At 37.3% G+C, this 14,088-nt stretch overlaps 1 protein-coding gene and 1 non-coding gene across 2 annotated transcripts; one reads left to right on the top strand and one right to left on the bottom strand.

Moving 5' to 3' along the window:
- The first annotated feature begins 1,115 nt into the window (after nucleotides 1–1,115).
- Nucleotides 1,116–5,568, top strand: LOC113291907 (L-ascorbate oxidase homolog). The gene is made up of 7 exons (XM_026541391.1): nucleotides 1,116–1,533; nucleotides 1,646–1,755; nucleotides 3,052–3,322; nucleotides 3,830–3,941; nucleotides 4,061–4,406; nucleotides 4,512–4,877; nucleotides 4,984–5,568. Exons 1-7 carry the CDS (start codon nucleotides 1,390–1,392, stop codon nucleotides 5,273–5,275), a joined length of 1,641 nt encoding a protein of 546 aa, XP_026397176.1. The 5' UTR covers nucleotides 1,116–1,389; the 3' UTR covers nucleotides 5,276–5,568.
- Nucleotides 5,569–5,937: 369 nt separating this feature from the next.
- TRNAH-GUG lies at nucleotides 5,938–6,009 on the bottom strand. The gene has a single exon. It is a non-coding gene; the product is annotated as a tRNA-His (tRNA).
- Between the last annotated feature and the right edge of the window lie 8,079 nt (nucleotides 6,010–14,088).

Here is a 14,088-nt window from a genome sequence, read left to right as displayed (position 1 = left end):
AAACAGAAATCAAACAACCAGAATACTCTATTTAACGCAGCAGCGCGGTGCCTAACTTGTACATCAATCAAAACCAACCAATCTCAGTAACTGTAATCCACTGTTAATTGCAATCAAATATTATTGACGTCAAATTACTCTATCGAGAAAAAGAGCAAACAGTTTGGATTTTAATTTAGGAAATAGTACGAGAAAAATGAATGGAGTGGACCAAAATGAAATAATAAAGTGGTAACTAAAGCTTAAAAAAGACCAATTAGAGCACATGTAGTCTCCGTGTGTTGGGACAAAAATCACGGGCTAAGTGTCGCTTCCGAGACTAAGATAGTAGTAATGTAGTACTACTACGTTGCATCTAAATCTCCGTGATCCAGACACTTCTTTTTAGTGCCACTACGAACATTTCCACATGTCGGATCTCAATAAGGAAGCTTTTGGTGATTTTGGCGCCATTAGGATACGAATATGATGGTCACTCACTCCTCTAGGCAAAATTCAGTGCACAACTCAAGTGGATGCTTAAAAAGGAGGTCGATATACGAAGAAGCTCAAATCCAACGACTACCACAAATGATCGAATACTTCTTGTTTACTTAACCGATCCAAACGCAAAGACTCTAAAGTGCTCGGATTGCTTTGGCTGAGTGTTTACAAATGGCTAAAAGGGACCACAGAATTAGCGCAATATACTTGGTTCTATCAGTAGGACTAGCTAGCAACTGTGATGCATACCCCTAGTGAACTTTTTAAGGACATGTCTGTTGGTAGTAGTGAGTAAATTACACAGAAATTTACCACGATGGATAAATTTGGTTTAGTGGTTATTCGTAACAGAAGTTGTTCGGAAGGCGCGTATCTTTGGAAGCGTTGGTGGTAGCAGCCCATCCATCCAACCATTACGAATTTGAAAACTCGTGGAATGTTGGTGACGCGGTTTAAAGGCACATAATGGTGAGTCCCACTTCTCTTTTTGCAACACATGCCTGTCTTCTCATCCAACCGACACTAATTTCTTTTTTGTTTTTCAATTTCCTCATTCATTTCTTCCAATTATTTGTTTCTTTCTTTACGGTTCCGTTTCTGTACCGCACTTAATAAATTTGTGACATCCTTCAACCATCCCTCTCTACCAAAATCTTTCAATTTCAACTCGGTTTTATATCATTTGCACTCTATTATTATTATATATCCCAACACCACCATCCTCTTTAGTTTTAGTTTTCTCTCTATAAATCACTTTAAATTCTCTATAGAGAGGGAACCATCTCAGATACGCACTTCTCTTCTCCCAGCACCCAAACTTTTCATATTCTCACTTCTTCTATTTTCTCTTCTCTTTGTCTCTGACTCTGTGCAGTGATCATAGTAAGTAGCCAGTGATAAAGAATCATGACGTCGCTAAAATTAGCGACAGTTTTCTTTACCGTTGCGCTTCTATTTGTGTTCGTAAACGCAGAAGATCCTTACAAATTCTTTGAATGGAACGTCACTTATGGTGCAATTCATCCTGTTAGTTCTGCAGTGGCTCAACAGGTCGGTGAAGAATTTTTCTTTGTTTAATATCATTGACCAGAATACTCTCTCAAAAGCAAAGACTCGTTCTTAATTATCTGACCGTATGTTTTAATATTTTAAATTGTTGCAGGTTATTATGATTAATGGTCAATTCCCTGGTCCTGACATCCATGCTGTTACAAATGATAATCTGATCATCAACGTTTTCAACAATTTAGATGAACCATTCCTTCTTTCATGGTATAACTATAAACTCTCTCGATCGATCTCAATATTTTTCTCCATAATTAATTCAGAATATTATGATATAAATCTTAGATTTATTTCGTAATTAATCTTATGGGAATCTTTGATAATACGTGATGTTTAAGTCTGAAATCATGATAGAATCTTACAGTCCTCTTCTGAACCATGTTATAGTTATTTGTATTCTTGTAACTACACATTGTAACGTGGTTAGTTGTATTTGTACGTGGACGGTTTGTTTGTTGTTTAAGACTTTTTTAAGTCATGAGAACTGATTTATATTTACATTTCGGTTTGTTTTTTTTTGTTTCTGATCATTTATGATTTAGTTTCAATGTGTCGTTTTGTGCCGTTCTGTATCAAAGTAATACTTAGAACTTAAGTTTCTGATCTGAAGGACAAATATTACTTTGGTTAAACAATTTTAATTTCCTGATGGGTATGCAAATATTCGTATAGTACTGCTGATAAAGTATTTTATAGTGCTAGATTTATAATGCTAAGAGGGAATAATCAGAGATTTCACAGTTGATTTTGTTGCTTGATAACAAATGACGGCGATACCGTGTTTTTACTGGTATTACCGATCAAGTAGCTAGCCGGATGCATGTGCAGCCTGCAGAAGTAGTTTTAACCGTGAAATAGAAGTGTCTTGTACTTGCATGAAAATGTGCATACATTTTCCAGCACTAGACAAAAAAACGGGGCCATTTTCCTTCTACTAGTAGCACTAGACAAAAAACAAAGGGCCAGCCTAACTAGTGGACTTTGTATAGACTTTTCATCCCCACCATACATACAGCCCTATACTTCTGCAGATAGGGTTCATGGCATTGGTGATGTACACACTAGGTTCGCCCATCATGCAGTTGTACACATCTACTACCATTTCTTCCTCTTTATACAATTACATTCTCTTTTCCAATCCAGCCATCTCTTACATTTTTTCTTGTTCAATGGACAGTTTTTCTTGTCTGTCTAGACCAACAATAATTGAGTAAAACGGTTCCCACAGTGAAATTCCAGAGTAAATTCCATAGTTAGTTCATATAATTGCGACCCGTATATGTCATCAATAATCCCCACATTTATGCCCCATATTTCTGTCTTATGCCATTGCCGTTATATTTGCAATAAATATCCCGGCTAATCAAAAATATGACCACATTCTCTTTATATTATGCGGTCATGATCAATCTATCCCTATCCCTGCAACTTGTAGCAAGTGCGCTCTCCTTGTTTATCACGTCGACGAAATGGACCTTAAAAATAATGATTAAAACTATGCAGGAATGGGATACTTCAGAGGAGGAATTCATGGCAAGACGGAGTTTACGGAACAACATGTCCAATTCCACCAGGCAAGAACTGGACATACACTCTACAAGTGAAGGATCAAATCGGTAGTTTCTTCTACTACCCTTCGCTTTCCTTCCACAAAGCCGCCGGTGGGTTCGGTGGTATCAGGATCCTCAGCAGACCTAGAATTCCAGTTCCATTCCCTGAACCAGCTGGTGACCATACTCTTCTAATTGGTGATTGGTACAATCTTAACCACACGGTAAACCTCTACCTACCTATCTTTCTGTCTGTTCAAGCAATATCTAATTTGCTCAGTTAAAGCACTGAGATATATGACATTATTCTGTAGACAAATTTAGAAATGCTATTATGAAAAATGAAACGAAATTGATGGGGGAGTAAAGGGAACGTCAACAAAAAAGGCTTAGTGGGGAAATCATGTGGTAGTGTCGGTTGGGACACTATTGATGCTCAAATTTAATGGAGGGAGTTTTGTTTGTTTTGCTGCCTGACCCCCTAGATGGTCTTTAGACAGCTGGGTTATATATGTTTGACCCCACTTTCTTCTAGACACCAATTATTAAAGCACCTTGTTATGGTCCTTATAGTCCTTGCGGACTGTGGAGTCCTGCCATAGGAAATCTTTCCTGAAAGTAGAACCGTAAATTTCAACAAAAAGCAACAGTGAAAGCAAATTTTGTAACGTAATTTGTGGTACATTGAATAGTCAATTGACGAATTTGCCTTCATTTTTTCTTTTTTACAGAGATTGAGAACTATTCTTGAAAACAAAAAGCTCCCTAACCCAAGTGACATCTTCATCAATGGCAAGAAATCCACCCCCACATCCAACGCTGTCACTTTCATGGCCGAACAAGGTACGTATGCGCAATGCATACACGGCGAGCATGATAATATACAATGTTTTGCTGATGAGTTTTTTTTTTTTTTTTTTTTTCTTTACTATGGAGCTGACAATATGTAATATTCCGTGCAGGCAAAACATATAGGTTCAGGATCTCGAATGTTGGGTTACAAACCTCACTCAACTTCAGGATTCAAGGCCACAAGATGAAACTAGTTGAAGTTGAGGGTACACACACAGTCCAGACTATGTATTCATCTCTAGACGTTCACGTCGGCCAGTCTTACTCTGTTCTGGTCACGGCCGATCAACCTCCTAGTACCTACTACATGGTTGTATCTTCGCGATTCACAACCAAGATTCTGACAGCCACTGGCCATTTCACTTACACCAATTCTAATGGTCAGATTGCTGGACCTGTTCCAGGTGGTCCTACCATTCAAATCGATTGGTCCCTCAACCAAGCTCGTTCCATCAGGTACATTGAATCTCCGTAACATATAATTTGGACTAGACCATAAGTACTTCAAATGTTAATCTCGGGCTTAATCTCTAATTCATTTGTATTTTGTCAACCTTTCAGGACTAACTTGACTGCAAGTGGACCAAGGCCGAACCCACAAGGTTCATACCACTATGGATTGATCAACACAACCAGAACCATCAGACTTCAGAGTATAGCAGCACAAGTAAACAAGAAACAGAGGTATGCACTTAACAGTGTATCTTTCGTCCCGGCTGATACTCCTCTCAAACTTGCTGACCACTACAAGATTAGTGGCGTTTTTCGTCTTGGAAGCATCTCAGACAACCCTACTGGTGGGGGTGTGTACACAGACACATCGGTTATGGCTGCCAATTTCAGAGATTTCATTGAAATCATATTCGAAAACACTGAAAACGTTGTGCAAAGTTACCATATTGATGGATATTCGTTCTTCGTAGTCGGGTAAGTGTTAATTTTGGTAGTGAAATTTGAATCATTTCTATGCGTAATGGCCATTAAACCATAAGCTTGTACTTACATTATTGCTTTTATTCCGGCGCAAATGCAGAATGGACGGAGGATTATGGTCACCATCAACGAGAGCACAATATAACCTGAGGGATGCAGTTGCCCGTTGCACCGTTCAGGTATATCCTAAATCATGGACAGCAATCTACGTTGGACTTGATAACGTGGGAATGTGGAATATAAGATCTGAGAACTGGGTTCGTCAGTACCTCGGACAACAATTCTATTTACGTGTGTATTCACCTGTGGAATCAATTAGAGATGAATATCCTATCCCAAGGAATGCTCGTCTCTGTGGAAGGGCAACAGGTCGACACACCCGTCCCCTTTAAGCTACTGCCATTACAGATCGAACATTAGGAATTTATATGTAATATTTTTAATGAGTTGTACGTACTTGATCTAAAGTTGGTGCTCACTCGGCACCAATAAGGCAAGATATAGCGGAGTCTGAAAACATTGACCTTATCTTGAGGTCACCATTCTTTTCTTTATTTATTGCAATTGTTGAAGCTTTTCTATCGCAATCGCAATCACAATCAAATTAGCTTTTGTAAATGTTTCTTGCATGCTGTTATGCAAGTAAATGGAGATATTTCATCCATGTGCAAATGGCCTACACAAATTGTTTGAGAACATGGGTAACATGAATCAAGTCTTAACATGTAGTAGTACTCTTTTGTTTCACCACTCTCTCCCACGATATACAACCTGTAAGGGACTTGCTAAATCCTAATGGAGTGGAGCCTCTTATCTTTGGAATGTGGGAAATCAGGAGCTCAAATGGAAGCCTTTGATCTTCGAGTATTCTCATCTGGAAGCAATGGTAAATCAGAACCTCCACTGAAATAATTCCAGTAGACAATAAAGAATATCAACTCCCTGTCTATGAGCCAAAAAGAAAAAATGATGATCAACTCCCTGCCCTTGAGCTAAGAAAAATAATGATAAGAATTAGACTTGAAAATAAGATGATCATACAAAAAAATAGACTTGTGGCTGCTGGGATTCGAGCCCAGGTCTCCACGGCCACAACGTGGAATTCTTACCACTAAACTACAGCCACATTTGTGTTCAGTATATTTATGAAAATATAATAGTCAGGATATTTCATTTTTGTTTTTTGGAAGCATCCCATGACATTTCTTACTTCCATACTAATACTGTTGACATTAGAGCATAAAATCTTTGATGCTCCTCAAGCTAGATCCTTCTTAGACAAATGGAGTGTGCGAGGGAATTTCATCATTCATAAAGTCATTGAATGCAGCTCTGGTTATATCCTCAGATTGATGAAGTCATAGTTAACTCAGTTGGTTCAAACAAAAACTCTTCTGCTGACTTTGGGGCTATCCTTAGAAATCATTTGGGAGAACCATTAGATGCTTCTTACGGTGGTTTTCACCCTATTTTTATTCTTGCTCGTGAACTTCAGGGTGTTGAGATTGGTCTTGTTCTAGCTAGAAGAAATGGGTATTGATTTATGGTGGCCACTCTTCTTCTTTCTAGCAAGGAGCCAAAACTACCATGGAATGTGCTTCAATTTTGGAGAAGAAATTCGCCAATCTTCTCTTTTTTGACAGACTTAGGTTCATTCATTGTTATAGGGAAGCTAATCAAGTTGTAAACCTTTTGGCTAGTTGTCATCCCTCTTGCAGGTTTGTTGATCTCAGGATTGAGGTGTTTCCTAATGAGTTGAAGAAAATTATTAACAATGATAGAGAGAGAAAAATGTATTTAAAAGTGTAGGGTGGGGGTTTGCTTATGGCGTGGGTTCTCCGTTTGGTGTTTTTGTGTTCTTGTTTTTCTTTATTATTTTGTGGTTGAGATCAATGTAGTTAATATCGGATATCGGTTCATCTCGGCCGGGACCGATACACTGGTACGATTTTATATCGGGGATATTATTGTTGAAATATCGGTCATAGATTTAGAGACTATAATTTTATATTAAACATTTCTCCACACATTTTCGGATAAGATATAATAGATAACATCAATTTTATCAAAAAAACAAAAGAGTAACTTTAGTAGACTTGCTTCGAGAGCTACATGCACCTCTACTACCACCCGGAAGACTTTCTTCGCCAAAATTACCCTTAAACTTTATAGAAAACGACCAATACCGTCTCATATCAGGAAATGTAGGAAAATTTCGTATCGACCGAAACGGCCGATATTCGACCGATACGGCCGATATTATCGGTCGAATATCGTATCCCCGATATCCTTCTTATCGTATCGTTTTGGGCCGATATCCGAAATATCCCCGATATATCGGCGGATACGGCCGATATTGACTACATTGGTTGAGATGTCCTTAAACTCGCGGAACGTATCGAAAAAATATATATAGTGATGATATTCCCTGTAATGATTCAAGTGATATGTTGGTCGGATTCTCAGCTCGAAAGGTATCTTCGCTCTAAATGATACATCTCTCCCCTTTTTAACGACAACAACACAACACAAATCAAAATACTAATCAATTCTTTTTTTTTTGTTATTTATGATATTCAACAATCAGATTTTTCAAGCTCAAAATTTGGCCCTTGAATAGGAAACTAATTTTCCGTGTGGACTATTGACTGGATTAATTTTCCCATGTCTACAAGAAAATGTTATTTTTATAATAATCAAGACGAAAAATTAAAAAGGTACATCTTCCGAATTGTATATTTTCCGTGTGGACTATTGACTGGATTAATTTTTCCATGTGTACAAAAAAAATGTTATTTTTATAATAATCAAGACGAAAAATTAAAAAGGTATACCTTCGGAACTGTATGTCGGATTTTGGTAAACTTTATCCTTGAAGTTATCTATACACCGAGCGTAGATAAGAGTATTCAATTTTTTCTTTTTAACATATTTATTTCTCATATCTGTTTGTATAAATTGTTTTCTCCGAAACTTCAACAAACTTTGAGGGTAAAGTGAAAAACTAGCTTTTGCACATGTACAACGCATGTACATTCTCATCGTATCGGTAACTGTGACGGACCGAAAAATTACGCCTAAACGCGCCAGTTGCGCGCAGGTCATTACTCTACGATGCACCACTCTGATGCTACTAACGGGGATTAAAACTAGGCAAATGCATGTTCATTTTCCCTTGCAGACATGCTCGTGGAGCATGATGCAGCTAAACTTAACTTCTACACCGTTCCAACTTACGCATGGGCCATCGGAGGCCTAATTGCATCTTCCTTTCTTAGCTTAGGAATTTTATGAAAGCATGCACTTGTATTACTCGTGTTAAGGGTGCATCAATCAGGCTAATATCGTACTTTTCTTAGGCTTATGCAAGCTCCACTAACTTTCATACCGGTATAACTCACTTATCCTGGCCATTCCCAATGCGTCATTGGTGCATGCCTACATCGAACGACTTGGTAGGAAGTATGAGCATCCAAGGAATGAAATGTAACTTGCCTCATCAAGTTTGGCCACAATCATCTCTTGCATCGCAATACCGAGCCAGATGATATGAGAAGCCAATATGTCGCAATCATGTTGCAATTAGATGATATGAGCGACAACATACTAGACTGGCAATGCTGCAACTCATTGCGGATGCCTACATACCATTCACTCTAAAGGGATCAAGCACTAACTGTATTTCGTCCTGGAAGGGATAGCAACTTAGGCCAACTCGTGTTGCAAGGTCGTGGCCAAGAAATATGGCCTGATCCGTATAAGTCATTCCATCAAAATGCATAAAAATTGCGCATAATTTGGTCTACGACATGACATAATGATGCCTTCACATCATATGACCCATTGACAAGGTTATGCAACTATAAATGAGACATAAACATCATTTATACTCTTCCGGATAAGCTATGAAGCTTACTTGGGCATAGTACGCATATGCACCTTCAATCAAGTACCACCCCTTATATATTTCTTAAGGAAATTTTTACAACTTCAACTGGGGGACCACTTTTACATTCACCATGTCGCATTTTTAGGTGCTTGCTTCACTATTCATGGTCGTTGCCATGTATCTCTGAATAACCGACAATGATGGCTATATTTCCGTTCTGGCCCATAAGCCAACTTCAATATTGCGCTATGATTGTTGTGATTTATCTCAGCCAGCAATCTCTAGCATATTGCACCACTGTTGTGCAATATTGGCTCTAGACCAATTCCAATATTTACAGCCATGATAGCTGTACTCGGCTAGCCGGCTCTGGCCTAATGCATCGTTGTGATGCGATATTGGAGATAGGACAATAACCTGCGTAATATGTTATGTTAGCGTCGCATTTCTCAAGGCCATCCTCACAACTGTCCTAGTGCACTATTTGGCGCGAGATTATCCCTTGGCCAATATAACTCACGTAATGCACCATCAATGGTGCAATATTGGCCCTAAACCAATATGCCTTCGAAATGCGCCATATTTGGCACTAGGAATGGCTCTATGCCAAAGTTCCTCTTAACACAACAAAAGCTTGAGATGAAAGCTTCATTTCAGGTCATGGAACAACTTTGAGTATGCGTCATGCTAAAAACACGGGTTGTTACAGTAATTAGACCTAAAATAATTTGGAATGGTGCATATTCGTTTGGTTACAAAGCATATCCCAAGATATTATTCTTCGCTATTTCGTTTAATCTTTGAAAGACCGTCAAGGAAAAAGTAAGGTTGTATAATTAGGGATTGATGCCCAATACTGAATGTGTGCCAAAATTTCAAAATTTTTAATGTAAAACAAAATCTATTTATTAATCCAAATATCTAGAATGTAACGTAAAATCTGTCATTGTAACCCATAACCTTCCACTATAATGTAAAAAATATCTTGTGACCCAAAATCTACATTTTAAATCAATACATTGTCGCTGTATTTTAACTTTTACAATCCACTCAGAAAATTTTGTGGTTCGAAATCATTCATGTGACGGTAAATCAATCATTCGATTTAAATTTGCTTATTGATCCGATTTATTCTTTTTTGGATTCTTTTTCCTACAGGTAATCCAATATTTGTTAAGTAACCCACAATCTCCCATAATTAACCAAAATCTGTCGAGTGATCCAAATTTTCTTAACAAGTTCAAAGCTCTTCGTTGAATTTTTTTTCCCTGTAACTTAAATCCATATCGACATGAAATCTTCTTCTTTTTTTCTGACTAAAAATATTGAATTTATTAAGAAAATATTTATTACAACCATTCTCTTAAACTAACAGTGCCTTCTAGTTATATAATATTGACTTCACTGGAATAAGCCCAAATAAATCTACATTACAAGTCCAGGGAATGACTAATGTATTAACCTTTAGAATCAAATCGTTGGTTGTCTTCTTTTTTCATTCCGAAAACTATAGAGATCCTTTATTTTCATTTTGCGTAGATTACCGCATAATACCTTCCAAAGACATTCGTTTCATTGGATAAACTACTGCTCCCCATGTCTGGAAATTCTTTTCTAATAAGTCATGCATCCACTAAGAAATTATTTTCTAATAAGTCTTAAATTTCAGTCCTGCAAGTATGATTCTGTTATGATCGGAAGTGCAAAGTAACTGCAAAAGGCTGAAACTGAAGATGCATATTTTCGTATCGGGCACCTACAAAATACGTACCTACACAAAATTACGATTGGTTAATTGGTTTGATTCTATCTCCCGACTTGATCTCATTACCGATTTTTGTCTGTAGATTACTTCGCTCTAAGTCTAATTGGTGATTATCGAGTTATCTCTAGTTCAATATCACAATTAATAGGAGAGAGAACATAGAAAAGATAATTATTATTATTGATTGATACTGAATCACATGTCTTAGTTTATAAAGTGAGTCTTCGAGGGCTTATATACAATTGGTTTAGCGTGTGACTCACGGTAAACATGTTAATACAAAGGGACCACTTCTGTCTAGCTGGCGGTGACGTCATGATCCACTCAGACTTCAACTCGTTAGTCGGTTAATCCCACGACCTGTGATCTTTGATGTCTCTTGATCTCCAGGTTTAGATCCTGACATCCTTGGCCTTAAATATTTTTGCTCCAGAACTTGCGCCTTCCACGTGTCGTGATATTATTTGTCGTGTCTCGTCCTCTGTTAAGTCAATATTTTCAGATTATCCTCATATCGTACTCGAGGTGAGGACTTGTTAATCGATCTTAACGTGAGATCCTTCTTAGATCGGAGTTCCGGGACACTCCAACTATCAGTTGTTGGTGGATGCAATATTTTTTCATCTAGAAAAACAAGCGACATGACTCTAAAAGTCAAAACTTGAGAATAAAACTGAGAATGCGGATATACATAATAGATAATCATTAAAAGAAAACCATGTTTTAAATAAAATATGAATACGATGCGTGATAATTAACACTGTGCATATACAATAATAAAAATAGATAATACATGCACCAGCAGAAATCCGACATAATGTTCTCACTCCTTGGCCATTCATGAAGTGGACATTCGACATTATAAGTCCACTCACTATTGTAAAAAATCTCAAACTCAAAAGCTTCCTTAAAATCATAATGATAAAATGAGACAATAATGGAAAGGTTCAAGCTTTAAAAGCTGAAAATAAACTAACACAAGTGCTGAAATACAGGTACCTGGTGGCAGAAGATACTTGTTGTTAGATTACTGCTCGGTCGAACTCGCATGCGTTGCTATCTTAAGCATGTTTGTCAATGTTAGTGATCAAAACTATAAGTCTTGATTTCTAGCATATTTATAGATGTCTCGGACTAGGACATAGATTGTGTAGTTGAGCTTAGTTTTCACGGTGTTCATCATTTAAAGACGAAGAACTACTAAGGGGAGCTTGTGGAAATTCATCGACAAAAGGTATGTGGAGACTTAAACTCATCTATCACTTGTAAAGTCTATTTTTACTCTACCTCCTATATTGAGACATAAGTCGTATTACGATATAGTTTTCTATATACACATTTGAGATTTCGAGCTGAATTTAACTCGCTTACATATTTCTCGAAATATGTGTTGGCAAGCTTTCGCTTCGACTAAGTTCATCTTATATCATGTAAAAATTGCCGAGTAACATCTTACATGGTTTGTGTGATACAATCATTGGTGTTGTCTTGGAATGTTTCGTAATGATTATTTCAATAACTTGAAAATTTCTTTGATGCTAATAGTATGTGAAAACGGCTATTGTCATCCTCAAAGAAAGTTTCAATGATTGAAATAAGAGTTTAAAACACTTAACCATTATTGGATATGTTATGTTGTGCACTCTTGCATATATGTAATCCATGTCCGGAACCATAGTATGTGCACCCGTTTGCGTACCTGTTGGTTTGAGAAATCCGGGAACCTAAGTATGCGTACCCGTTTGCGTACTGGCGTACAAGTTCATGTCCGAGAAATTCTACTAGGATTTGAAGTTCGCGTACCCGTTTGCGTACTGGCGTAACTCAATCTTAGTCCGGGTATTTCAAGTATGCGTACCCGTTTGCATACTTGAAGGTTAAAGTTCTAAAATCGGTTTTAAACATGAAGATAAACATTTATATAATAAGGAATGCAATCTTTGCAAAATGTGGCTATAATGTTCATGATTGATTCGAGTGAATCAAACCAATTTTGCTTCGATTGTGTTCTTGTATAATTTAGTGAGAATATAGAGTCATTTGAAGTAGTTATGGTTAAGATGAATAAGGTTGATATGAAAGTAATCATATAGCTAACCTCAGTTAACTATTTGTGAACGAGCATGGTGCACACGTTTAGGTACGGTTACATAAACCTAAATGAGGGTACATTTCATTTATGTGTAACAAGCTAAGTTCGATCTAACGGTTGAAAGATATTAGCTTGGTTGAATCAAGTTTTTCATCTAACGATGAATATTGAATGCTTTGTTACCAAGGTAACTTGGATTCCAAACCCTGATTTGAAAACTGTATAAAGGAGAACTCTAGCAACTGGCAAACCCAATCCCCACACCTCTTGTGTGTTACTAGTTGCATAAACTAGAGCCGATTCTCCTTTAACCTTAGATTTCTATCGAGACCATGTAGGTTAACGACTTCAAAGACTTCATTGGGATTGTGAAGCCAGACCCAACTATTTTCTTTGTAGTTGCGTGTTCAGATCTTGCCTGATTCTATCGTATTGAGTAAAATTGAAATAATTGACTCGAGATTAATTTCTCTGATAGGCAAGATAAAAGTAATCATAAACATCTTCGTCTCATCGTTTGTGATTCCGCAACATCTTGTTTCTCTAGTCGATTAAGATTATTGTGAGGTGGTTGATAATACTAGGATGTTCTTCGGGAATATAAGTCTGGTTTATCAATTGGTTCATGTTCACCTTGATTTATCAAAAGACGGTACAAAAACTCTTGGGTATTTCTGTGGGAGACAGATTTATTCAATCTATAGACTTTTCTGTGTGAGACAGATTTGTTTATCAAGTCTTCGACTTTGGGTCGTAGCAACTCTTGGTTGTGGGTAAGATCAACTAAGGGAATCAAGTGCATAGTATCCTGCTGGGATCAGAGACGTAAGGAACGCAACTGTACTTTGAATCAGTGTGAGATTGATTAGGGTTCAACTACAGTCCAGTCCGAAGTTAATTGGTAGTAGGCTAGAGTCTGTAGCGGCTTAATACAGTGTGATGTTCAATCTGGACTAGGTCCCGAGATTTTTCTGCATTTGCGGTTTCCTCGTTAACAAAATTCTGGTGTCAGTATTATTTCTTTTCCACATTATATTTCGTTATATAATTGAAATATCACAGGTTGTGCGTTAATATCAATCAATTAGAATATCCAACCTTTGGTTGTTGATTTACATTGATTGACACTTGAACATTGGTCTTTGGTACCGTTCAAGTAACCCCTCTTATTTAACTCGGGCTCGCAGATTTCTATTTGTTGATTGAATTAAGAGTTAGAGATATTAAACTCTTTGATATACTTTACTCTAGATTGAGTTTGACTGTCTAGTAGATTCTCTAGAAAGTATATTGGAGTAAGTCCTCTTAGATTGCCAAATGAATTGTTGGGTGTGGTTATTAGACCCCCGTATTTTCAATTGGTATCAGAGCAGGCAAACACATTAAAGACCTTATAAGTCTGTATTTGTAACGATCTAAGGATGGACGATATTGTCTCTGATAAACGCATCGCCAGGAA

Source organism: Papaver somniferum, chromosome 1, assembly GCF_003573695.1.
Source record: "Papaver somniferum cultivar HN1 chromosome 1, ASM357369v1, whole genome shotgun sequence".
NCBI lineage: Eukaryota > Viridiplantae > Streptophyta > Magnoliopsida > Ranunculales > Papaveraceae > Papaver > Papaver somniferum.
This window is presented reverse-complemented; position numbering and strand designations above follow the sequence as displayed.